We start from the raw sequence: 27,335 nt of genomic DNA, 5'->3' as shown, positions 1-27,335 counted from the left end.
CCAGGGTTACCGTTGAGGCCTCAGTGGTGATATGGGTATGTCATGATACTGTGGGTGTGCTCATGTGACCACTGGTGACCCAACCACAGGCCACTGCATGACACCGCAAAGAAGCTATCTTAGGGTGCATTCACACTGAGTAAACGCTAGCTTATTCTGAACGTAAAACACGTTCAGAATAAGCGGCGTCTAAAGCAGCTCCATTCATCTCTATGGGAGCCGGCATACGAGCGCTCCCCATAGAAATGAATGGGCTGCTTCTTTCACTCCGTGCAGTCCCATTGAAGTGAATGGGGAGTGCCGGCGTGTACGCTCCGGCATGAGCAGAGCTTGCCGTATACGCCGGCACTCCCCATTCACTTCAATGGGACTGCACGGAGTGAAAGAAGCAGCCCATTCATTTCTATGGGGAGCGCTCGTATCCCCGCTCCCATAGAAATGAATGGAGCTGCTTTAGACGCCGCTTATTCTGAACGTGTTTTACGTTCAGAATAAGCTAGCGTTTACTCAGTGTGAATGCACCCTTAGTATCTTAGTTCCAAGCAGAATCTCCTTATTTAAAAAAATATAAATATATAAATAAATATGTAGTGGCATCCAACACGTAAGATGCCGGTACAGAGCTACTGAGCATGCTCAGTACTCTGTAGAAGTACACGAGCGTACTGCACATGCACAGTATGCTCACGTAAGCTGCCACAAAAAATGTCTGCGGGCATGTGCAGTCGGCTCTGCCCAAGGCCCGATGGTATAGCCGACTGCGCATGCCTAGAAGAGAGAGGCATTCCAGACGAAGATAGAGGCGTCACTGGAGATTTTTCTCGCAGCATTGAGAACACCCCCAGTGCTGTTTAAGCGCTGGGGACCGCCCCCAGTGCTGTGAGAGAACTCATTTGCATACAGAAGAAAACTGGGATTTCTACCGAACGGCGGTGCTGAGAAGACATAGGAGGTAGGCTAAGAATAGGCTTTCTTAAGGCTATTCCTACGTGTTAGGGAGAAAAAAATTGGATTCCAATGAATTGACCCCTTTAAAGGGGCTCTATCAGCAAAATCAGGCTGATAGAGCCCCACTTATGCGTGAATAGCCTTTAAAAAGGCTATTCAGGCACCGCTAAAATTACATTAAACTACCCCCCCCCCCAGTTTTAAAATAAAACCCTAAAACAGAATATGATCAACTTACCCATCATGCACGGTGGGTGGGCATTCAGGGTCCGCCATCTTCTTCAGCCACGCCTCCTCTTCCAGCGATGTCCTCGGGTCCCGTCTAACTCGTGAACGGACATTGATAAAAAAAATGGCGTGGGCACATGCGCAGTAGCTGTAGTAGAAGCAGCATGCTACTGCGCATGCACCCGCGCCATTTTTTAACAATGTCAGTTAGCTAGTTAACTTTGCTGATAGAGCCCCTTTAAACCTTTGCATGGTGTTTTGCACCAGGGCTCCACTGGGTCTGTGCTGTTTTATACCTGGCAGTAGTGGCTAAGAACAATGGAGACAGGTGCAATCATGGACAATTGACCCCTTAAATGCTGTGATCAAATGCGACCACGGCATCTGAGAAGTTACTTTCACTTTCGGCCTTCTGTTTAGTTATGGATCAGTCTCCCACAGGGAGATCCTTGGACACGTTCCATTGCTATCACAGTCAGGAGCCTTCTGATGCCTCCCAGGCCTTCCAATGCTATATGAGCAGGGATCAATAGAAACACATGGCTTTTTACCATACCGTAGACTGCAATGTATTGCAGTCTATAGAATAAGCAATCTAATGACTGTTAGTTTAAGTCCCGCTATGGGGGCTGAAAAATCAACAAATGAATATTAAAAAAAAAAAAGGTTTTTCACATAAGAAAAAAACACATACAAATTCTAAGTCAGTTCTCACCATTAAAACGAAACCAGACAGAAGATTTTTCTATTTTTCCCCAAATTTATCACATTGTAGTTTTTTTCCCACTTCCCTTGATGTTGTGCATAGTGATAAATAGTACCATTGGGAAGTACAATTTGTCCTGTAAAAAAATAATCCAGTATACAACTCCGTGAATGGAAAAATAAAAAGGTTATGGCTTTTGGAAAGAAGGAAGAAGAAGGCAAAAACACAAAACGGATAAATTTCACAGCCATGAACTGGTTAAATGGAGTCTCTGGCAATGACTATGTGAAGCTGATGCCCGGTCGGAGTGTACAGGTGTTACTTGTGCCAGTCTGCTAGATTTGGCTCTGCAGTTCATCTACTTCTATTAAAGGGAACCTGCGACTAGTTTTAGGGCCACTAAAGGAGGAGGCCTTTAACAGAGGTGTCCGAGAGCAAAGGTTATTGGATACTGATGACCTAAACACAGGATAAGTAGTCAGAATCTGATCAGTGAGGGTCTGAGATGTGGACGCAGCACTGATCAGCTGATCTCATTGCCTCGGGCGGCAGACACTGTATAAATAAGGAAGCAGCTTTGCTCCTATTATAGTTAATGATCTGATTGCCTCGGGGCGGCAGATGCTGTATACATATAGAAGCAGCTTTGCTCCTATACAAGTGATGAGAGCTGGAGCCCCCAGCACCACTGCACATACACAGTACATTGTACTCCTAGGAATAAGTTGTCACACCCTTTAGTCTTGGACAACCCCTTTAAACAGTTGGGGTTTGGCTTTCCAAAGCTGCTATTTCTGCACTGTGAAGTTATTAGGGTTTGATAGAATTCAGGAAATAAAATAAAACAAAGAAAAATACCAACTGGCTGCAGCAGGTTTTTTTTTTTTCTTCATTTTGTCAAATTTTAAGTTAGTTAAAGGGATCCTATCATTAAAATGTAATTTTTTCTTCCTAACATGTAGGAATAGCCTTAAGAAAGGCTATTCTTCGCCTACTTTTAGATGTCTTCTCTGCGCTGCTGTTCAGTAGAAATCCCAGTTTTCTTCTGTATGCAAATGAGTTTTCTTGCAGCACTGGAGGGGGTCCCCAGCGTTCAAACAGCATTGGGGCGTCCACCAAGGGTGCAAGAGAAATCTCCAGCGCCACCTCGGGCCTCTGGGAGAGCCGACTGCGCATGCCCGCCACCATTTTCCTGTGTCCGCTTACACAGTAAGCTGGGGTAAGCGGCCACAAGAAAATGGCTGTGGACATGCACAGTCGGCTCTGCCTGAGACCCGATGGCAGAGCCGACTGTGCATGCCTAGAAGTCTGAAGCCAAACTTCTCATTAGCAATGCTCTAACTATGCAATGTCAGGGAGACTCTGTCCATACACATATACTTAATGTAGTCTATAGAGCTGAAGTGTTACCAAAGGGTGATGGTCACTTCAAATGGCTGTATCTCTGCTTTTATACCACCTAGAAACATAGTTTTGGTATCAAAAGAATTCTCAGGACATGAGATATCAATAGTTAAAAATACAGTTGGGAATTTTATTTTAATATGCAGCGGTTCACCAATTTCTAGGTGGTATAAAATTGGACATACAGCCATTTGAAGTGACCATCCCCACCATGCAATGGCACGATTAGCAGAAGCAGCCCTTAGGGAACACTGCTCCAGCTTTGACCAGCTGATCCATGGGGGATTTTAGTTGACAGATCCCTAAAGATTTTCAATTGATGATCTCTCTTATGGATAAATCATCAATGTAATAGACCTAGATACCCCCTTTATTATGCACAGTGGTCCTATCAGAACAATATGAGTTGTGTTTTACATTGTACTATATTCTGTGTATAATACATGGCGTCTGCGGTATTTCTAGTCAAGGGTTAGGGTTATGAGCATGGTTATCTGTGATGTTATGATTGCTTTATTACATTTTTTTTGTTCACATTTAAGTTATTTGCATTATATACTGTCCTAACCATACCAATGTATTGTGCTGTACATTATAATCACGATTGTACTTTTACATTACAGTTTTCCCACGTAGCTGCAGACAACAAAGCCTTCAAGTTACAGGGCAAAAGAGTCTTGTAATGTGTCACGTCTTACAATGTGAGATGATTGTGGTGAAGCAAACCCCGGCCGCTCTGACACTGCGGTGCAGGCCCAGCGATCGCATGATCAGTCATGTATTAAGTAGCACTACCAGGTCCAGCATTATATATAACTAGCATCTGCCCGCGACTTCATCTGCGGGTCGGCATTGGCGCTGAGCCGCTTCTATTTAACCAAGTCGTGTTGATTACGATCCGCCGTGCGCCCCCACCTCCCTTGGCCCTCGCCAGGCCGCGTGGCCTTTCTACCTACCTCCTGTCTTCCCCCCTGTCACCCGCACCCTCCCATCCCTGCTCCTATGGCCCTGCTTCCATTGGCGCCCCCGGTTCCCCTTCTGTGTCGCGTGCCTTTGGCCCCCAACCTCCCATCCTGGGGCCCCCCCTTTACAGGCGCTATTTCCCTCAGCGGCCCCCTACCTGTATCTCGCGGCTCCCCGGGCCCCCTGCCCGCATGCCAACCCCCCCTCTCGTGGCCCCCGCACCCACCTCCCCTCCCGCAGGCCCCTGGCCCTCCCTTCCCGGCCCCCCCCTCTCAAGACACCCACCAGACCCTCTTTCCCCCGGGGCCCCCCGCCCCATCCACCCTGTCTGGCACTCCCCGCCTCCCCTCCACTAAGTCCCCTTGCGTTCGCTTCCGTAACCCGTGCCCCCCCCCCCCACACCTTCCTCCCGCGGCCGGTGTAGTCACCAAACCTGTGGACATGGTTGAGTGTCAGCTTTCAGTGTCCCAGCGTGCGCACACCGCTGACAGCCGATGAACTACTCGCGGCTCCACACCATGGCGACTCCGTCGGGATGCTCCGGAGGTTCGTGCGCCGCGGCTGGCTTTCGGCTGCCAGCATGCACGACACCATTTTTTCCCTGGGGCTGTGCGGCCGTCTAGCTCCGCCCCCTCTGTTGCCTGGTCCAATATGAGCACCGCGCCTGACGTTGTGACGTCAGTGCAGGTCCTTCAGCCAACACCGACACAAAATATTAGTAGGATAGGATGTCCTCATTTAGTGCTGAGTGTGCAGAGTTGTATCTAGGCTTCCCTTCACCCGAGACAAAAATTTGTGCTCTGTAGCTAAATACGTTAAAGCGTTGTTGACCCCCAAAAAATCAGAACCGGTGGCAGTCATTAAGGCCGAGGCCACACGTAGCGAACTGCAATGAGGAAAAACAGCAAAAAAACACTTCCATTTTTTGAATATTTTTCTCCTGTTTTACATTTTTCATTTACATTTTTCCAGGTAAAATAAACATGCTGCAAAAATTTCAAAAATGCATGTTATTACATAATTTTTTATTTTTTTTTTCACTTTGCTGACATTGTTAACCACAGCATTAGTTTCTACAGACAAAAATGCTGCTTTTGCAACGTGGGGCTTCACCTTAAGGGAGTTTTACCAATAATTTAATTTCCCCCCATCTACTTTACGCCTGCGGTGAGCGAAGCACAATGCACCACAATTTTTGAGCCTTTTTTTTCTCAGCAGTTTTTAAGATTTATCAAGTACGGTGATAAGGAGCAAGAAATTGATCTAAAATACATATTTTACACTAAAAACAGGCATCGACTGAGAGCCAACTCTGGTAGGTGACCACTGGTGACTGAAAAATTTGGGAGGATTGCCAGAAAAATCAACATGACTGTTTTTTTTTCCAAAAAAAAAGAAGTCACACCTATAACCATAGGGAAACCAGTGCCCTTGCACCAGGTCCAAAGACAGGGGGCCCCTCGCAGCCTTCACAGATTTAGAGGGACAGTTCAGTATGGGACCATTGTAGAAGTATTTAATACCTCCCAACGGTTCCAGATTCCGGGTGCTGTCCCATTTGGTGGGGGCGTGTCCTATCTCTGCTTCGGGAGCTGTAGACGAAATGTAGTGACATCACTTATCTGAAGCCTGAAGAGAAAATGATGGTAATGGCAAGAATCTACGTGGGAGTTGGTGGGGCTAAATTTGCCGCGCCACAAATTCTGTCCTTCTTTTGAAAGTTGGGAGGTAATGAGCCAATGGAGGTGGTTGTATGGGGACACTGCAGGGGCATCGTATTGCTTGATGGGCCATTATATTGTATGACGGCCACTAAGGAGACATTATACTATGTGAGGGATGTAAATGGCCATTATACTGTGTAAGGTGTGACACATACAGTACAACATCTTCATCTTACCTGCTTTTCCCCACAGACTTATATGAAGGGAGGCAAAACTGCAAAATGAGGTAGAAAAGAAAGGAAAGTGTCTTGGGCTTGCGTTTTCTGCTGGAATTTCCCCCCGTTGCGTTTTTGAGCTGTGTTTTGCTGTATGTGGCCTTAGTAGTTGCCTTAGATTTGCAAAAATATAGTTCTCGTGATCCTTTATAAGTCTTGGCTTAATTTCTGCAGCAATGATGTCCTATGCTGGTCTTAGTAGTGATTGGCTGTGGTGGTCATGTGATGAACGCCACTTAGACCAGTGATTGGCTGCAGTTGTTATATCACATACACCACAAAGACCAATGATTGGTTGCAGCGGTCATGTGACACACACCACTAAGAGCAGTGATTGGTTGCAGTGGTCATGTGACACACACCACTAAGAGCAGTGATTGGTTGCAGTGGTCATGTGACACACACCACTAAGAGCAGTGATTGGTTGCAGTGGTCATGTGAGGAACACCAATAAGTCCAATGATTGGCTGCTACTGTCACATGACATACACCACTAAGACTAGTGATTGGCTCAACTGTCACATGACCTACACCACACTAAGACCGGAGACTGGCTGCCATGGTCATGTGATGAACACCAGCTCCCGATCTCCGTTATCCAGGTTTCCATTTTCTGCTGGCAGAAGACGGAAACCTGTCAGACAGTGTCCGGCCGTGAGCGCCCGTGAAGGTTTTGTGCTCTCCGCTGTGAAACTGTTTTTTTTTAAAACTGGACACAAAGTCCTGCATGTCCGACTTTGTGTCCAGTTAAAAAAAAAAAGGTTTCACCGCGGAGAGCACAAAACGCTCTCGGCCGGACACTTTTCAAACCCATTCAAATGAATGCGTTTGAAAAATAACTGCAGGTTTCCCTCTCCTGTCCAGTGAACCCGCCCTAAGGCTAGTAATTCGTTGCGGTGCTCACAAACCCACATATGACACTCCATTACTGCAGCAAGTGTGTAGAGCCCGGTGAAGACCCCCAGAGCGGTGGATTATAGAGGGGTCTGTAAAGCTTTAGGGAGCCTTCACATGGAGTTACGGTGCGCTCATTCTGAACGTAAAAACACGTTCAGAATGAGCGCGTAAAAAGCAGCTCCCATTGACTTGAATGGGAGCCGGCATACGTGCACTCCCCATTGAAATCAATGGGAAGCTTTTTTCTCTATTGCTCTCAATGTATTATGCGCGTATGCCGGCACCCATTCAAGTCAATGGGAGCTGCTTTTTACGCGCTCATTCTGAACGTGTTTTTACGTTCAGAATGAGCGCACCGTAACTCCGTGTGAAGGCTCCCTTACTTACAAACCCTGATGACAGAACTTGTTATCTGATATAGAAAACTTCACGGCTGCGCCAATATTATGTGGCTCAAGATATTTTATAAATAAAATGTCCAAAAATAAAATAAAGTATCAAAGAAATCTGTATGTCCCAGATATACAGTATGTAACCATATACTCCAGATATACGTAATAATATGTCCCAGATATACGTAAGTGTATGCCCAAGATATATATAACTCTATGGCCACCCGTCTATCATAAATCTCTAATAAATTTCGTACAGCGCACTTTTTTGTCCAGGAGTTTGAGAGACAGAGGCGACTGTGTCCAGTACGGGGAAAAAACGTCACTGGCCCCGGTGCGGCTGTCGCACTCTCGTCTGCCATACATTTAGTGTATAATTCATAGTATTATATGGATTGGATACATCAGACGTAGCCAAATTTACCCCACAGTGTGAATTAGTTCTTGTTTTATTAAGAAAAACAATCCTTTAACCCATACATGACCAGTGACCTGTACTATATGGGCCACATGACTATACGTGGTGTCTATCTATCTGTAATATACAAGTAGGTGAAGAATCTCGGCAGCGGTGTGCGCGCCCCCGGCTCTCCTCAGCCCTCGCTCGTGCCACGCGCGCCCCCGTCGCCGGCCTCCCCCTCGCTGTGCGCGCTCCCGCCTGTGCGCCGCCGCGGGGGCTGCTGGGATCGCTCGCCGCCTTGGTAATGTCCGCCATGTTTGCCATGGCGCAGGGAGCGGATCGAGCCAACAAAACCCGGATCTAGGCACGACGAACTGCCGCCCGGAGCGCCTCTTTCCGCCCCTCACCGTGTCTCGGGGGCCCCATGAGTCGGCGGGGGGTGAGATCGAGCGGTTTGGGGGGGTCCTTCTGACCGACAATTTTAAGTGTTTTTTTTTTTTTTTTTAATTTTTTTTTTTTTATTCCTCGCCCCCCCCTCCCCCGGCTGTGGCGACAATGAGTAAACTGTCGTTCCGAGCGCGGGCACTGGATGCTGCCAAGCCGCTGCCCATCTACCGGGGCAAGGACATGCCCGACCTCAATGACTGCGTGTCCATTAACCGGGCCGTGCCGCAGATGCCCACGGGGATGGAGAAGGAGGAGGAATCGGTAGGTAATCCTTTTGTCAGACATTTGCTATTCAGGAAAGGCACTTACGCCGGCCGGCTGCGTAGAGCGCGCTCTCTCCTGTCTAACTTACGTCACGTAGGGGAGGTGGACGGCCCAGGCTGGCGTAGTTGGCGGGAGCCGCCATGTTGTGGCGTCCAGAGCCTACGTCACTGTGTGCGGGCCGCTCGGCGTGAGCGTAACCTGCGCTGTGAATAGGAAGTGTGCGTAGCTCTGCCCGGCAGGTTTGATAACAGTTCCTGAGCTGTTCTGTTGCTGCTGTCAGTCTGTGCTCCAGTAAAGATGTGCTGCAGCAGCTTGGCACTAATGGAAACCAATTCTAATGAGGAAGTGCTTACATTCTTTGACTAGTTATTCTTGCATCTTATTTTTATTTTTTTGTCTCATGAATTAAATTGCATGTATATAATATTATACATTATACATAACCCGGACAGATATTGGGTCTTTTGCCAATGCAACACCAAATGTCGCACAGTTTAGGTCACGTGATATCACTTTTGCCCTGCGTCACAACTTTTGCCCCATACACATCTACATAAATAATAAGGTGAGATTTATCAAAGTAATTCTGACATTTTGCACTAATAAATATTTTAATTTTTATTTTTGAGTCACTTTTTTTCCCCGACTAGCGACTGATCCAGCGTACACCCACAATGGCGCTGCCTACTCACTGACATCAATATAGTGGAGTGTCGTACTACAGTTCCAGATCCCACAGGGTTAAATGGCCTGCCACCGCTAAAGGGGTATTGTGGTTACAAGACGTTACCCCAGTCTTGATGGGGCGACAGGTTGAAAATTTGCCGATTAAATCATTTCAATAGGAAATCTGAAAATTTCAGAGATTACCATTGAAATGAATGAAGCTGCAGCACAATCTTCCAAAGGCAGGGGTCCAACTGCTGGGACCCCCTGTTGATCAGCAAGGTATGTTGTATAGGGGGTAACTTCTTGTTTCTGGAATACCCCTTTAGGCCGGGGCCCCACGGGCCGGAAACGCAGCAGGAGAAATCGCAGCATTGTACAGTACTTGCAAAGTTGATGGGAATCATGTGAATCCCATACCCACTTTGCGGAAAAAAATCGCAGCGCGGACACGCTTCGATTTCCAAAACCGTTGCGGTTTTGAAAATCACAGCATGTCAATTATATGTACGGAAACGCCGGCGGCTTTCCCATAGATCTAATTGTAACAGAAAGTCTGCGGAGGAAAACTCAGTCAATTTTCTTTTCAAAGCGCTGCGAGAAGAACTGCGATGCGTTCACGCCGCGGTTGTTCCCACAGCGCTTTTGCGTGGCGTTTCCGTCCTGTGGGTCCTTAGGCCATTTGTTGCAGAAAAGCTGCTTTTTTTTTTTTTTTTTTTGTAGATTTTGATGGCTTTTTTTCCTGTTTTTTTTTTTTTTTTTTTTTTTGTGCCACAGAATTTAGCAGAAGGAAGGAGTGTTAAGCCGGGGCGGGAAAAATCGTGGCGTTTTACAGCAAGGGCAAAGTGGATGAGATTCTAGCGAATCCCATGCCCACTTTACGGTAAAAACTTCAGTGCAGACACGCCGTGATTTCCAAAACCGGCGTGTTTTTGGAAATTGCAGCATGTCAATTATACCTATGGAAAGACCAGTGGATTCCCTGCGGAGGAAAACTCTGCGAATTTTCTGTTTAAAGCGCCGTGGGAAGAACCGCAATGCGTTGCCACCGTGGTTTTTCCCACAGCGCTTTTATGCTGCGGGATAAGGCCCCGTGCACAGCACTGTATGTCTTCAGTATATTGTCCACATCCGCGGATAGTATATGGACCCATTCATTTCTATGATGCTGTGCACACGTCCATAGTTTGTACTGATCAGTGTCCAGACTGTAGAAACAAGCAGCAAATATTAAGCAGGGCTTGTTCCTGTCTCCTTTGTGGCACAGACTCTCCCATAGAAGTGCAGAGGAGCGTACAAGTCATTTTGCGGATCCGTGATGCAATGCAGACATTATTTTTGTATAATATAATAATTTCACTGAAAACATTTATTACAAGAAGAAAAATTGGGCTGCGGCTTTTTACACTGGCTGAAAAAAAAATGAATGGGAGATGTTGGGCAGAATCTGCGTCAAAATCAACTCCAAATTATTTATTTATTCTTAGAAGAGTCTACTACAAAATATAAAGCTACTTCCATTCATTTCAGTGGGGGGCAGACGCTTCTTTTTTCTGCTAGCTGATTTCTCCAAAATGGAAGTGTCCTGTGCATTCAGATCTGGCGGGTACCTCTGTAACACCCCCCCCACCCCCGTGTGAACTTGCCCCTGTAGATTGCCATTGTGACTTGTTGCACTTGAGACTATGGTTGTGGCATTCAGAACAGAACGTCTTTGGTCACACGGTAAGGCTGGATTCACACCAGCGATCATGTTCCGCTCAGGGCTAGTTCACATCTGCACCCGGGAGTCCGTTCTGCAGGTTTCTGTTTCCTGCACAAAACTGGGCAGGAGACGGAAACCTGCCGGCATCTTTCATACCCATTCATCTGAATGGGATTGAAAAGTGTCCGGCCGTGAGCGTTTTATGCTCTCCACGGCGAAAACGTTTTTTTAAACCGGACACAGAGCCGGACCGCGGAGGGCATAAAACGCTTACCGGCGCTCACGGCCGGACTCGGCATGATCCTGAGAATGGAGTGCCAAATGCTGGTGTGGACCCGGCGCCAGGGATCCCGTCCTCGAATCCACTTGAAAAATGCAGAGAGAGAAGTCCTGCAAGCAGGATTTTTCTGTCTGCGTTTTTCGGGTGCAAGCCCGGCGGACTCCATTATAGTTTATGTGGTCTTTCTAAGAAGATTCGGTTTCCATTTTTCAGTGTTAGGGTGCATTCACACTACGTAAACGGCAGCTTATTCTGAACGTAAAACACGTTCAGAATAAGCGGCGTATAAAGCAGTTCCATTCATTTCTATGGGAGCCGGCATACGAGCGCTCCCCATAGAAATGAATGGGCTGCTTCTTTCACTACGAGCAGTCCCATTGAAGTGAATGGGGAGTGCCGGCGTGTACGGCTCGACATGAGCAGAGCTTGCCGTATACGCGGGTACTTTCCATTCACTTCAATGGGACTGTTCATAGTGAAAGAAGCAGCCCATTCATTTCTATGGGGAGCGCTCGTATCCCCGCTCCCATAGAAATGAATGGAACTGCTTTATACGCCGCTTATTCTGAACGTGTTTTACGTTCAGAATAAGCTGCCGTTTACGTAGTGTGAATGCACCCTAACTTTGGTCGTGTTTGCTAATGTTGTTGTGTTTTAGCAAGTGACTTAACATGACTACAACTCAACTTCCTGCAAAAATCCAGTCTTGCCCGCTTTTCAGTCCCAAGTCACATGTGACTATTACCCATGTGTGACTTGCTTGCAACCTGTCAGACTTCGTTTTGGTTTGCACCCAAAAGGCATCTCTAAAATAGTCATGTGACTGCAAATTGCACCTTACTTTTGCTCATGTGACTTGGCTGTAGCCTACGACAGCTATGGTGTCAGCGTCACCTGATTTATATTGACGCATGGACTGAGGGTAAAAGCTATTTTTCCGGTGTTTAGGCCGAGGCTACACGGCGACTTTGACCACAAGATTTAGTACAGTGTGATTTCTCTGCAACTCTGAGGGTGCAATTCACATGGGATTTGGGATTTTAACAACTCTTAGACGCCAATCCAAACTGTTGACCTATTGTAAGGATGTCATAGACTCGCGCAACTTGCATTGAATCCTGTGCTGGAATAGTCGCTAGCAATCTGTGATGAGAGATTCAGCAGGATGAGATTTACATGGCTGTTGTCATGGTTGCATCATGTCAAGGGTAGTAAAGCGACTATATTCACAATTCTGACTTGTGTTGCTGCAATTCAACCTTGCAATCTTTTGTGCTGCGTGAACAAAATGGTTGTATAGCCTAAGCCTTTAGGGCCCGTGCTCACGGAGTAAACGCACGCTCATTTTTGCACAATGCAGGTATAAAAACGTCATTGAAGTTAATGGGAGTCTGATATTTTTTTACACGTGTATTATGCAAAAATGAGCGCACGTTTACTCCGTGGGCAAGGAGGTTTTCCACCCATCACATCTCTAGCATGTCCTAAAACGTCAGCATCCCCCGCCATTTATCCTGCTTCAATGCCATAAATGTATAAGGTATGAAAAGTCCAATATCCTACGGAATGGAAAATAATGCTGCATGCTGGGAAGGCCTAAATGAGAGGTTTTTGTTCCTCCTACACTACGTTCCCACAGAAATTGCCAGACACAAAGTCCCAAAAGCACGATGGACCCCACTATTTTTGAGGTCCTTATTTTTACTTTCTTCCGGTCTTTTGAGGGACATGAAGAACGGCAACCCAGTGTAGATGTGAGCCTAGCCCTACTGGACTTGCAGCCTGGGTTATTGGTTGCTGAGGATGATTGATAGGTGATCGCTGGCCTTGGTGGTGACTGGTACACATGGCATGTGGCTACCAGCTACATATAACGTCATGAAGAAGTGTCCTCAAGGACCAGGCTCTGAATTAGGCAGGGTGATCCTAGGTAGTGCTTGGGCGCAGGATCTAAAATAACTTTTGTTGTTGGGATGAAAGGCATAAATGGGATCAGGTTATAATAGCTGTGTGGTGTAGTCGGGGGTCTTGTCTCCACCAGAGCACATTTACTGACGCTGGAATTGAGAAGAATAGTATATAGTATAATATCTATCTATCTATCTATCTATCTATCTATCTATCTATCTATCTATCTATCTATCTATCTATCTATCTATCTATCCATGCATGCATCTGGATGACGTGGCTGCACCTCCATGGGGATACCATAGATATTAACCATCACTTATCTGCATCACTTTTAGATTCTTAGCATTGCTTTGTCCAGCACTGGCCATTAAGTCATACACTAGTGTTGGGTGAAATGTATTTATTTCTTTTTCATTCTTCAAGTGTTTTATTTTGGGAACGTTTGATTGAAATGGACATTGTTACTGATGTAATATAAAGAAATGCACCCTGACTGTGACCTGGTAACCTATATAGCGGAGTCATAAGCAATCTGTCCAGGTTGTTACTCACGAGGCGGTATACACAACTGCAACAGGATCATGGTGCACTGAGTACGTGTAGGGCTCTGTTCACACAAAAGTGGCTAATGGTCATATGTCGTTCATTTTTTAAAAATCTTTTTAATAGACATCACACGGCAGCGTTAAATTCAAAGAGAATGGGGGAAATTGTAACGGGTGGTCAAAATATAAAGGTTTGTGCTTTTAAGGGTTTATAGGTCAGGTCGTATTCGCAGATATCGCCACAATATAGGTCAGGTCGTATTCGCAGATATCGCCACAATATAGGTCATGTCGTATTCGCAGCTATCGCCACAATATAGGTCATGTCCGTTTTCACTGATCACTCCATAAAAAAAACTGGTGCTCCTGGAGTGTAAGATTTTGCATGGTGTGAATGTAACCTTAGTGGGGTTATGTGGGGACAATCCAGTTATTTCACACTTCAGTTCCTGCATTGGATATACATGAGGGTCCACCAGCACCCTAGTTATTAGATCTGCATCTAATTGCCCTGTAGTCGGTTATTTGTCGGCCGATGAGTATGTGATGGTCCGGTCCTGGGCCCGTCACCTAGACAAGGTCTGGCTGCAGGGGGTGACCAGGGCCCCCGTCTAATGATTGGTTGGGGTCTCAGGCTATAGAACGGACTCGTACATTGATTGCGAGATACTGGACAGATCTGCTCGTCCGAGGGGGCAGATGCGTTCCCAGAAGGGTTGTGGAACTACAGCTCCCAGCCTGCCCCGACCCCACAAGGTGGGCACGTAGCTGTGCAATCCCTTGGAGCTGCTGCACTGACAGCCGAGCGCGGCCTCTACACACGGCCTGTCACATGGAGCGCTGGCAGCGCCGGCTGTCATGCTGTGTGTAGTGATGTAGTGTGTGGGCGGGGCCGTGACGTCACCGGGAGTTGTAGTAAGCGCGTCCGAACGCATCGCCTTGAATGAACGCGAGCCCCGCCCCGCCGCGCTGCTATTGGCTGGGGGGGAATTGTTTTTGCTGTCAGTAGTATCCCCGCCTCCTCACGTGACCCGCGCCGCTGTGATTGGCTGACGGCTTGTTTTCCGGCCTGTGTTCTACGTCTGTCTTGTTACTAGATTGTAGTGCGCAGCATTCTATCAGTGTTTGCGGACTCGGCGGGCTTGGTAATCTACCAGACAGTGCAGTATTGGCAGATATGATGCGTTTACCGTGTGTATTCTTGTAAAGCCTTATTTACACTGGCCGGTTGTTGTCACGGTTTTTTGTTTGTGATCAATTGCAACCATAATAGACTGACTGCAGGAAAGCTATGGCTTAGACTCTGTTCACACTGGTGGTTTAGGTTCAGGAATTTTGCACAGTTTTTGCTGCAGCCTTCTGTGTGTCATTAGGATCAGTCAGGACTTATCAGGAGCTCCCTTACATCATATCTAGTGTAATGTGAGCAGAGCCTTCATCGTACATGTCCCGGCGACATCTCCAATAAGCTGCAGAGATCCTCACATGTGCCTTAGGCCCCATTCACACAGGGCAGGCGATGGTGTATTTTGTTCCTGGTTTTGATGCGGAAAGCCGCGGCCGAATAGGAGCAAAATGCGACTGTCACAGATTCCCGCTTCGGAGTAGGCCCAAATGATAGGGCCCAGTGCAGAGCGTGCTGCCGCGGAACCTGCCTGAAGAAAGGGCAGCTCACTTATGTGATGGGGCGGATTTTGAGGAGGATTCGACACTAAAATCTGCCCCCTCTTGCCCCGTGTAAACGAGCCCTTAAAGGGGTTTTCAGGGCTACAAATATATAATGTGTGTGAGATCAAAGTGGAAATGGAGAGCTCCAGTAATGTATAAAGATATCTAAGGCCTAGTTCACATCTGGGATTGTGTTTCTGTTCGGGGAGCCTGCTTCGGGAAACCCTGAATGGAAACTCAATCCACATAAAAAAAGCGGTGATCTAAGGAAACCTGTGGACCACATACACTATAATAGGGTCTGTGTGGTTGCCACTCTGTTTCCACACAAAAAATACGGAGAGAAAAGTGTTGCTTGGAGGACATATTTCATGTGGATAGGGGAACGGAATGGCCCAAATGCAGATGTGAACTGAGCCTTACTCTGGGTTCACACTAGCGCCCGGACTCTGTTTTCAGGTTTCCGTCCTCTGCATGCAGAAGACGGAAACCTGTCAGACCAGGTCCGGCCGGTGAGTGTTTTATGCTGTCCACCATAAAACCGTTTTTTTTTTTTTAATCGGACACAGAGCATGTCCGACTCTGTGCCCGGTTTTAAAAAAAACGGTTTTGTGGTGGACAGCATAAAACGCTTACCGGCGCTCACGGCCGGACATCTTTCAAACCCATTCAAGTGAATACGTATGAAAAAGTCCTGTCCTGTTTTGTGCAGGAAACGGAAACCTGTAGAACGGAGACCGGGCGCAGATGTGAACAAGCCCTTACAAAGTTTTGTGTTCACATGTCCTGCTGACTTCTGGAAGCCTTTGTATAAATGGTTGTACACCTTAATGTCCTATTTTTCCTGCACATTGACTCCTCTCGCATTGTGATTTGTCAAATCGTGGTTTTGATATAGTGCGGGTCTTTGCCAATGTCCTCCCCCCAAAAAAATGACTTACTTACTTGCCTGTCTCCTGGCAATCCAGTGCTGCTGCTTCTCCGATTCTTGTTGTATCAGTTGACTTGCCTATGATTTCTGCAGGGGTGACTTTCCCTATTACCTGCATTGAGGCTATGTGGGGGAGCAATGATGGCGGTAACACAGCACCCCACATGCCCTGTGCAAAGGGCTCCTGGGGACAGGCGAGTAATCATTTTATTATTTTAGGCCATCTTATTTCACCCCTAATTGTAACAAAACACAGACCAAAGATACTGCTGAAGAATGCAACAAGTGTGTTTGGATGTTTTTTACTGCTGCATTTTTAATTTTTGCCTCCCCACTATGTAAGTTGCACCGAGTTAAAGGGGACCTTTCATGTCCTCGGGCACACGCGGTTTTATATATATCTAGAAAGCCGACAGTGCACTGGATGCAGTGCCCTTCAGCTTACCTGTTATATGGCCCCTGGGCTGGAGATATTGGTGCCATTACCGATCTCTGCGCACTGTTAGAAGGGCGTTCCTGACAGTCTAGCTGGGCTGTGCTCGTCCATAGACTAGTACTCGGGGTGTTCCTCACAGCTTAGTGTCATTGCTGGGCGGTAAGGAACGCCCCCTCTCATAGTACAGGGCTATGGACAAGTACTGTCAGGAGGGGCGTTCCTCACTGCCCAGCTAGACTGTCAGGAACGCCCTTCTGATGGTAGGCAGAGATCAGTAACGGCGTAACGGGAAACTTGGCTGCGCAGAATTCAGCGCACTGTCGGCTTTTTAGCGGTATATAAAACCGTATATACAGGAGGACATGACAGGTTCTCTTTATGTCGACCTGCCGCATATTACACAGTATTTCTGCAATGTGTAAATGACACTCTGTTTCCACAGTTATGGGGCCTTGGGCTGGAAACACACACGTTGTTTTTGAAGCCAAAACCAGAATTGGATCCAGAACGTAAATGCTTTTGGATTTGTGTAAGACAGACAGATGGCGTCTCTGGCCTGTCTGGGATTTTCAGACCCGTAGTTTTTAACGGGGATGTTTTGTCTGCAGAAGGGACCTAAGCAGTGCTTGGATACATTGAAATCCAAGGGACTGTACAGTGGTGTGTATGGAGAGCATGGAGGTGTGAGTAAGGCCACTATGTATAGTCTGTAGTTCGTATATAAGCTCAGTGGTATAGCGGTGGATTGTGCTTGTAGACCTGTGCTGAACGGTTTTCTTCAGGGTGACTCACACTCTTGAGACACACAACAGCGGCTTATTCCCTTGGCGGTGCGATATTCTGCGACCTTTCACTTCTGTGTAGTCACGTTTTACAAGTGTTTACCTGGCGTGTTTGTAGGCGCTGCCGGAGGTGATCTATGCCGTGTTATGTCTGCAGGGGAGGCCATGTTGTTCTTGTATACAGCTGTGTTATATACCTGCAGTTATATTTACACTGACTCTCTGGATCCTAATTTAACCCTTTCCCGCTGCAGACAGTTTTCGTTTGTTACTCCCCACCTTCCAAAGGCCATAATGTGTTTTCTTTTTCTTGTTTTATTTTTTTTTCAGTGCCCGGAGCTGTTTGAGGGATTTTTTTGCAGGACAGGTTGTACTTCATAGTGGTACCGTATAATCCATGCCATATATTGGGAAGCTGCAAAACAATTGAATGGGGTAAAGTGAAAAAATAATTTAAATGCATTTGCATAATTTTTTAATGGGTCCATTGTGGAGCCAAATTGACATGTTTCCCATATTCTATGGGTATTGTGGCAATACCAAATTTAGGCTAAGGCCCCACGGGCTGGAACCGCTGAGCTAAAGCACTGCGGGAACAACCACGGCGTGAACGCATCACGGTTCTTCCCACAGCACTTTGAACAGAAAGTTCACAGAGTTTTCCTCCGCGGACTTTCTCTTACCATTATATCTACAGGAAAGCCGCCAGCGTTTCCGTAGATATAATTGACATGCTGCCATTTTCAAAACCATGATGATTTTGGAAATCGCAGCGTGTCCGCGCTGTGATTTTTTTTTTTTTTTTTTCCGCAAAGTGGGCATGGGATTTGCATGAATCCCATCCACTAAACAAGTACTGTAAAATGCCACGATTTTTTCCGCCACGGCCAAATTGCAGCGTTTCCGGCCAGTGGGGCCCCGGCCTTATATAGTTATGGTTTAATAACTTGGCATAAAAATCCAAAACTTTGAAGAAGAAAAAAAAAAATTACGTCACCGTTTTCTGACGCCCATAACTTTATGTTTCTCTGTACGGAACTGTGTAAGATCTAGTTCACACGGAGTTTTTTGGCAGCGGACTTTGAGGCGGGATCTGCCTCAAAATCCGCTGCCAAAAACGGCCTCATTGACTTTAGTGGGAGCTGCGAGCTTCTTTTTTCCGCTCGCTAGTAGCGCCGTGCTCCTTCTTCCTGCGGATTCCCTGGCTGATTCTTCTGCGGTGCGAGATTCCCTCCCGATTAGGCCCATTTATTCAGGTCTAATCCGGAGCGCAATGCCGCGACGGGATACCGGTACACTGCCTCGGCATTTCTTGGTGGCTAGCTGCGTGTTATGAATCCATTTTCCGCCATGTGAACATACCCTAAGGCATCTTTTTGTGGAGTTAGGTGTAAATTTTTTTTTTAATTGTTTTTACCATTTTGGGGGGTGTCTGATGTTTTCACTGAATCTTTTTTTATTTTTATACCTCCTGTAGTTTGGGCATTTTTGGACATGGAGGTGAATAATTAGATTTTTTTCTTTGCAATCTAGGGAAAAGGTGGGTTTTGAATGTTTAAGTTTTATAAATTTTATTATATATTTTTATTTTTCTGTTTCTTTAGATTGTATTGCAGTCTGTGGGAGATTCCCAGTGTAACTATTGAGCCCCGTTACATTACTAGGACAGGCCTTTACACGGCCACGGGGGAGCTGCATTGGTTAATAAAAGTAGTGGACATTGGCAACGCCACTGGGGTGTGAGAGGTTTTCATCTAACAGAGGGATGGCGGCTCCTGAGACTGCGGCCCCGTTACCGATCATCAAATACAAAGTGTCAGTAACCACCAAGACATTCTAGCTACATTTCATCACAACATGTGAAGGGTTAAATGCCGATGATTGGGGTAATCTGTGATCACAGGCGCTGCCACCGGGTACCTGCTGTAGTAATACAGTGCGTGTCAAATTGCGTTCTTAACATTCTGTATGGGATTATTCCTCTGTTATTCCTCCTGGAATTTATGAATAAATTGACAATGGAGAACCCCTACACACACTCCTTGTCCCATCAGGTTGTGTCATGAGATAGGTGACTCCATATTTTCTGTTTGCTTATAGATTTCTAGCAGGGATAACAGAGGAGCAGCACATGAGTGTTGTAAGAGATTCTGCAGTATTGTCATTACATGGGGAGTGCAAGTATTTACTGCCCCAGGAGAGGGGACGGATCCTCTTTACAGGGTGAATGTGATGATCCCAGTAATAATATCTCTTGTTATGTAACTCCATTTATCACAGGTGACTAATCCAGAAAGGAAACGTTAGTCATATCGCCAGGTATAGACAGGGACTGTGCCCTGGCCCAGACAACTCCGAGTATGTTCAGATATTAATAGAATACAATCTAATGCTGGAAATTATGGGGGGGGGGGGGGGGATCTGCAGCAAGCACATGCTGAGAATTCACTTGGTTGGGAAGATATTCTTATATTTCTTTTTTAGGAAATAAATTATTTATGATTGAGGTAGATGTGTGCATATATATATATATATATATAATTATAATTAATGTGTGTGTGTGTGTGTGTGTGTATATATATGTGCTTGTATATATGCATATACATTAGCAGAAGGCCCCGTCTTTGCACGGGTAGGTTTCATTTCATTTCTTGTTAGTGCAGTGGCCCCCATAAGAATAGGTTGGTTGCTTTTCGAACCTGGAGTAAAGCTGTGTGTATAGGAAGACTGAAAAACCTGAGAGTTTTCATTGGTCTATAGGCGTCGTGATAATTTCTATCTCAGTTTGGCTATCAATGAAAAAACCTGTGATTAGTTGTTATGGAAACCTGGAGTAAAGCTGTGTGCATATGGAGACTAAGCACCTGCGAGCTTCTATTGGCTAATAAGGGAAATGTGACCATGTGTATGGCAGTTGGAATATGAGTGAACGACTTGCAGGCGATTAACTAATGCTGGCCATTTTTTGGGAGTACTGTATCTCCAGAACGATACGTCCTAGAGAGCTGAGACCCCGTCTAAAACCTTCCTGGACACCTGATGTATCTGTGTGCCAAATTTGGTGAGGATCAGTCCAGTCATCTGGTCGCGCATAAAGAACAAACAGACAGAAACTCATATATATATATATATATATATATATATATATATATATATATATATATATGAGAGAATATATTATATAGTATTAAAAAATAAAATAAAATGTTGCTGTTCCGGAAGTGCAGACACAAGCGCCGTATTGATTGTATTTCTCAGCGTCTTAATGGGGGTTTCCTAGAGGAGGATATAATAAAGTATAAAGTCAATACATAGGGCTCTATTCACACAAATATGAAAAAAATTATTTTGTTTCCATATGGTTTCTGTGTTTTGTTTTTTTTTTGTTTGTTTTTTTTCCCTTTTTTTATGTTCTATATTAATCTATTTTGTCCATTTTTTCATGGATCCTGAATACACCTCAGCTCTATGAGGGATCTGTTAAGACATGTCGCAGACAGATGCCACAATGGGCAGTTTTCTCCATGTTTCTCTGCGGTTAGACTCCATTGCCTAAGGCCTTGTGCACACAACCAGGTGCAGTGTAGGGGTCAGTAAAAACGGCACGGGTGACGCATGGATTAATATCGGCGTGCGGTCTGGTTTTCATTGATCCATATATTGAACTGAGCCGCTAATACAGACCGGTATAGGACCTGCTCCATCCTTCGCTCTGGCCCTGATGCACAACTGCAACGACTCTGGCTGTATGTACGAGCCCATAGAGATGACTAGGCCTGTACTTATGCACAAGGCCTTACTAGTGTGACTGTATTGTAAGTATTAGCTTATTTTTGTTACCGTTGTGAATTGATACTTGGCTTTTAATGGGTTGTCTAGATGTTTAGGGGATCTCTGAGGGTCTCACTGGGGTCCCAGCAGCCTTACTCATAGGGTGGATGCATCAGCTGCGGTGTCCGTGGCGTGAGGCTCCGGCCCATTCACTTGGGCCTAATCCATCGCGGCAGCCATGACGGAATGTGTACACGCGGACCCCTGTGTGAACTAGCCCTTAGTGTCTGGATGGGTACGACCCTTTTACCTGCATTTTTGTTAGAATGGGACAGTTGTCGGGTTCATAGACTATCATTGGTAGAGTAAAGGTATGTTCACACGTGGCAGGTTTGGTGCAAAAATTTCTCCTGAAATGTTTCCGTAGTCTGTGTCTGAATTTCTCCAGAGCTGAGATAAGCATGGCCTGCAGGGAGCGCTCCGTTATCAGGACTCTCCGCGTCCTCTCTATCACAGGCTTTTATTCTAGGTGTATTTCGCTGTCATTGTGTAGTGTCAGGAGTCGCCCTGACCCAGGACGCGATAACTTGCCTCATGTGAAGAGAGAAGAAATACATTTCACAAAAATATCTCCGAGATGAAGCTAAAGTACGGGAAATGTGATTTTCTGTGAATAGTCGCCTTATACACAAGGCCATAGAGCTAGGAGAATGGTGTGGGCGCGCTCAGTACGACTCTGCAGGCAGTGTTATACACGGACGCTCGGGGAGCTTTGCTTTTGTTGTGTGGTTTCCTCCATCAGGGCAGATCCCATCACATGCCATATTGTAGCGGTGACTTCATGGACTGTCAGAATTGGGTAGGGGGGGTAGGTATAGCCTCTCTATGGCACAGGGCACTTTTTATACACCAGTTGGGTTTCTTTCCAATTTTTGTGCCCCGCTGGGTGCTTTTTGCAAATGTGGGGTGGGGGTTATGGCAGGACAGGGCTGGGTCCCATCAAATTAGAAAACTGTTCACGCCATGTTTGGTTTGTACCTTCAGCATGGACAATGGATGCCAGCAGTGTCGTTAGCGCTGTATGTGGGTATACCATGTACAGTGGATCATCGCAAAAAAAAACGTATATGGTAACAATATACGGCAGCGAGCCGAGTGACTGTGCAGGTACATCCGATTATGGAATGACCATGGCCGTAAGGACTAATGATTTCTTCTCCGAGCCATCAGTGCATAATTCATGGTCGGCGTCCCCTCCCCCCTGCATATGAAATAGACCTGACTTTCGGCGCTGCCCTCTGTCCGCTGGGTCTCCCTGCCCCGGGATTACTATTCATTAGTACAAATGCTAATTTAGATTTTTCTTTCCCAATTAGTCCGCTCGCTGCCGGAAAGGTCATTTGCACTCGGCATAATATCCTCAGCCCCTCGGCGGGAGCAGCTGCCACTTATTGTGTAAGGAGGGATCATTCCTGGGGATTTAGGATTCCTACGCATGATACTGATCACTATTCTCTCACGGTGCAGCCATACTGGTGGTTACCAAAAGTGATTCATGGGTAATAGGGCCCCCCCCTCCCTCCACCTCCTGGATCCTGATCTCTGCCCTTTGGGATGGGGATTGGGGCTTGATCTGTATTGCATTGGTTGAGCTCATCCTTTATGTTTGTACAGTCCATGTTACTGCTCCGTTCCGAGACCTGAAGGATAATATTGTGTGTTTATGGGATAAGCCAGAATTGGGATTAAATTAAACATCACGCTTCATCTCTCGCGGATATTGTTCTCGTCTGTTGCATTTCATTTACATTTGTAATATGAGGTTTCCCACTAAATATTGTATATCTGGAGAGGGGAGAAGGCCGGGCCAGGGTCAGGAGTCGTACAGATGGCAGAAGGGAGTCTGTGCGCTGGCCCGATGGTGGACAGGCAGGACTTTGTGTCTGGTTAGAAAAAAATGGTTTCGCCGCGGGGACGAGAAGACGCTCCGGGCGGACACTTTGCAAACCCATTCAAGTGACCTCCAGTTTCCGTCCCCTGTCCAGTTTCTTGGGAAGAAGACGGAATCCTGCAAAGCGGAGACCGGGCGCAGGTGTGAGCCCGCCCTTAGCACACGTATAGTGCACATTATTGTATACATGAAGATTATCCGCAGGCTACGCGTTTGTAAGGGGTCTCACATTGGGTCTCAGTAATATTACAATTTCATTCTGCCTTGTATTTCCTGCAGATTTTTGGCCAGTCTTGTTTCCAAAATTGTGAATTTTTCAGTGTATCGGCCGCACTTGTTTCACCGACAAGCATTATAATCCCGTGCGCCGTATACACGCGGCGGCTGCCGTTCCAGCTCCGTCGCTCTAGTTGCTCCATTCGCTTTTTATTGCTTTGTTGTTTTGGCCGCTTTAAGTGATTTTTTTTAACTAGAATTTGAGCACCCGACATAAGCAAATGAGTAAAGCCGAGGCCATAACATCACCGCCATCTCTGGGAAGTCATGGCGCCCTCCAGATGGACGGTAATATCGCCAATGTCATTCCGGCCTAAAACAACAACGTCCGTATTTAATTTCAATGAGAAAACCACAAATGGTGATGTTCTATGAAGAAGCGGCGAGGCTGTTTTGTGACTGATGCGATGGTGAAATTGCTGCTTGTTCTGCGAGGCCATCGGAGCTGTCACGTCGGGTGGGGGATGGAGCCGCTACGTGCTGGGAGTGAAGAATAGGTTATTTAACGAAGAGCCGGCTCCTGTGATACTCTATGGGGGGAAGAGAATAGATCGGGCCGCAGGGTTTAGCTTTTCAGTAGATGTAGATAATGGGGGTGGTGCGGAGCTGTCCACTGCGCCGTATACCTGCCGGTGAATATGGCTCGGACATGACCTGCCTATGTACATTAGGTTATGGCTAGTGATGTAGTATTCTGGACCACTGACTGCATTGTGAGAGCTGAGACAGTCACCATCCAATTGGGGTCTGCACATGGACCTATAGGTACCCCATATGGTGACTGAGATAAGGAGAGCGGATGCGCCTCGATAATATATGTGCAGAGAGAGAGCTGTTATACAGAGGTGATCAAATGGCCTTAAAGGGGTTGTCCATGGCTCTGATACTGAGCTCCACTTCATTCATTGCTCATATCGCCATGCCACAGCTCCGTCCTGTTCCGATGAATTGGACCGACCTGCAATACCCAGCACAGCCACTAAACGGTGTACGGCGCTGTGCTTGGTATATAATGAAGAAGCCGCAGCAATCGATCGCTTAGTCCCAGGACAACCCATTATAGGTATTGGTCAGGAGCCGAGACCTGAATCAGCCATTGGATCCATCAGCAGATTTTTATCCTCCCAAGTCACAAACCCCACATAGAGGTAACATGGCAGAGAAAATTGCCTTTATTTCTGTCTCACATGTTGGTAAAGGTCCACTGAGCATTGTCAAGCCAGATATGCGTCCTCTTATATTGACTGGCGGGTTCGGCGTTCCCGTCATTCGTCATGGCGTCCGCATTTGTCTTCTGAATGGGAGAGGGGAGTAGCCATTGTCCTGACAACTCTAGTGGTGGCTTCTCTGCTCTTGAGAGAGAGTCGGGATATTCGGGACACCTCAAAGACATTAGACGGCCGCCTGTGACCTACAATATCAGCAGATCCAGCCATCTATCCTGCAAATCCAACTTCCTCATCCGGTGATGTTGGTGCAACCCCCTCCCCCCTCCTCTCCTCCCATTACGGATATTGGGGTCCCTCTGGTTCATTAGATGGACAGTCTTCACTGTTTAACCCCTTCTTGTAGTCCTGTGACGGATCAGAACGGATGCTGTGACTCCTTGCCTCATCTAGTAGACGGACTGAGGTGACACCATGAATGTGGTAAAAATAAAACCAGAAATGGGAATTGAAGATGATGGGATTCAATCCGCCCTAAGAGTTATCGGCTCGGCCTCTGTCCTTATAACTGTGTTTAGGCCGCACATTAGGAGACGTCTTCATTGATATGGTCGCAGTGTCCTATACATTATGGGATACGTTATGGGATATACGCCGTGTGCACGCATAGCTTATTGGGAGGTCGATACAGATGTCATTTATTTGTTTGTGATGGAGACATCGAGCTGTTTTTCCTGGAATTGAGGGGTTTGCAATGATGGGGGGAGGGGGGATCAGTTTATTGAAACCCAAAGAAACAAGACGGCCTGAAATGTTTAAAGGGATCCTGTCACATTGAATATGGAGCTGAGCGGACTGATATCCTACTAATATTATAAGTGTGAAAGTTTGTGTGTTTGGATGTTTGTTCCTCAATCACGCTAAAACGCCTGGACGGATTTGCGTGCAATTTTCCACAAACATAGTTTTCCCTTAGGATTGAGTCACAGGCTACTTTTGGTGCCACTAAACAACATGGCTTCCTAGCAGGAGACTCACAAAAGCAGGACTCCTAGCCCCAGCTATAGACTCACACACACTGCCTGGCATTTCCTGCCTCAACCTGCCTGCACACTCCTTACTGTCACCTCAGGAGTAGCCCTCACTACATACACAATATAATACATCACATTGTGTGTATCACTACATACACAATATAACACATCACATTGTCTGTATCACTACATACACAATATAACACATCACATTGTCTGTATCACTACATACACAATATAACACATCACATTGTCTGTATCACTACATACACAATACAACACATCACATTGTCTGTATCACTACATACACAATACAACACCACACATTGTCTGTATTACTACATACACAATACAACACATCACATTGTCTGTATCACTACATACACAATATAACACATCACATTGTCTGTATCACTACATACACAATACAACACATCACATTGTCTGTATCACTACATACACAATATAACACATCACATTGTCTGTATCACTACATACACAATACAACACATCACATTGTCTGTATCACTACATACACAATACAACACATCACATTGTCTGTATCACTACATACACAATATAACACATCACATTGTCTGTATCACTACATACACAATATAACACATCACATTGTCTGTATCACTACATACACAATACAACACCACACATTTGCTATCCCACCAAACTTTTTAAAGCACTTTTACAGTTTCACACATCTGTGTCCGCCCAATACTCAACTCACCGCAGACGAAGTCGCGGGTATCAGCTAGTACTACAGAAGTACATAAGCTGTATCTATATAGCCTTGGTCTTACTGGGCTTAGGAGTCCGGTGGGCGGGTCCTGCTCAGTGATTCAGTCTCCTAACCCAGTCTAAACAGCAGGTTAGACTGAATGATTCCCTACCAAAGTACCGTATTTTTCGGACTATAAGACGCACTTTTTTCCCCCCAAATTTCGGAGGAAAATGAGGGTGCGTCTTATAGTCCGAATGTGGGAGGAGGAGCGGATTTACAGCACGGCCGCGCTACTGCCACCGCTGGGTTTCTGCAGCGGCAGGAGCGTGACAATCTGCAGGCCCCGGCAGCTAAGACACTCCCCGGCATCCGCCGGTCTATTACAGCAGATGCCGGTGACTGTCTTAGCTGCCGGGGCCTGCAGATTGTCACGCTCCTGCCGCTGAAGAAAACCAGCGGTGGCAGTAGCGCGGCCATGCTGCAAAATCCGCTCCTCCTCCCACAGGTCCCGGCAGTCAGTTAGCCCTGGGGCCGGTCCCCACCGGCCCCATACCTTTAGTGATGCAGGCCGGCTCCTGCACAGCGAGGCCGCAGGAGCCGACCTGTTCCGATGACAGCCGGGAGCCTAATGAAGGCTCCGAGGCTTGTCATAGATATATATTACTATCGCGGCTGGTCTATGACCCTCCGCGATAGTAATATATAGAATCTCCCATAGACGGCAATACACTTGTATTGCCGTCTATGGGACTTGCAATCAAATGATTGCAGGTTCAAGCCCCCTAGGCGGGGGATAATAAAATAGTAAAAAAAAAAAAAAACACTTAAAAAATATATAATAAAAAATAAAATAAATAAAAGTTCACCTCCTTTCCCTAGAATACATATA

The 27,335-nt window shown here is 46.3% G+C and overlaps 1 protein-coding gene across 1 annotated transcript in view; it reads left to right on the top strand.

Annotated features, from left to right (window-relative positions):
* Positions 1–8,176: 8,176 nt before the first annotated feature.
* The window catches only part of EPC2 (enhancer of polycomb 2), a 34,864-nt gene continuing 15,705 nt past the window's right edge, over positions 8,177–27,335 (top strand). The window contains exon 1 of the mRNA XM_075284525.1: positions 8,177–8,585. Coding sequence (XP_075140626.1) covers positions 8,433–8,585 — 153 coding nt within the window. The 5' untranslated portion in view covers positions 8,177–8,432. The remainder of the gene's footprint in view (positions 8,586–27,335) is intronic.

The sequence above is a fragment of the Leptodactylus fuscus genome, chromosome 8 (assembly GCF_031893055.1).
Source record: "Leptodactylus fuscus isolate aLepFus1 chromosome 8, aLepFus1.hap2, whole genome shotgun sequence".
Classification (NCBI taxonomy): Eukaryota; Metazoa; Chordata; class Amphibia; order Anura; family Leptodactylidae; genus Leptodactylus; species Leptodactylus fuscus.
Note: the sequence above shows the minus strand (reverse complement) of the source record. Positions and strands in the feature narration are given on the sequence as shown.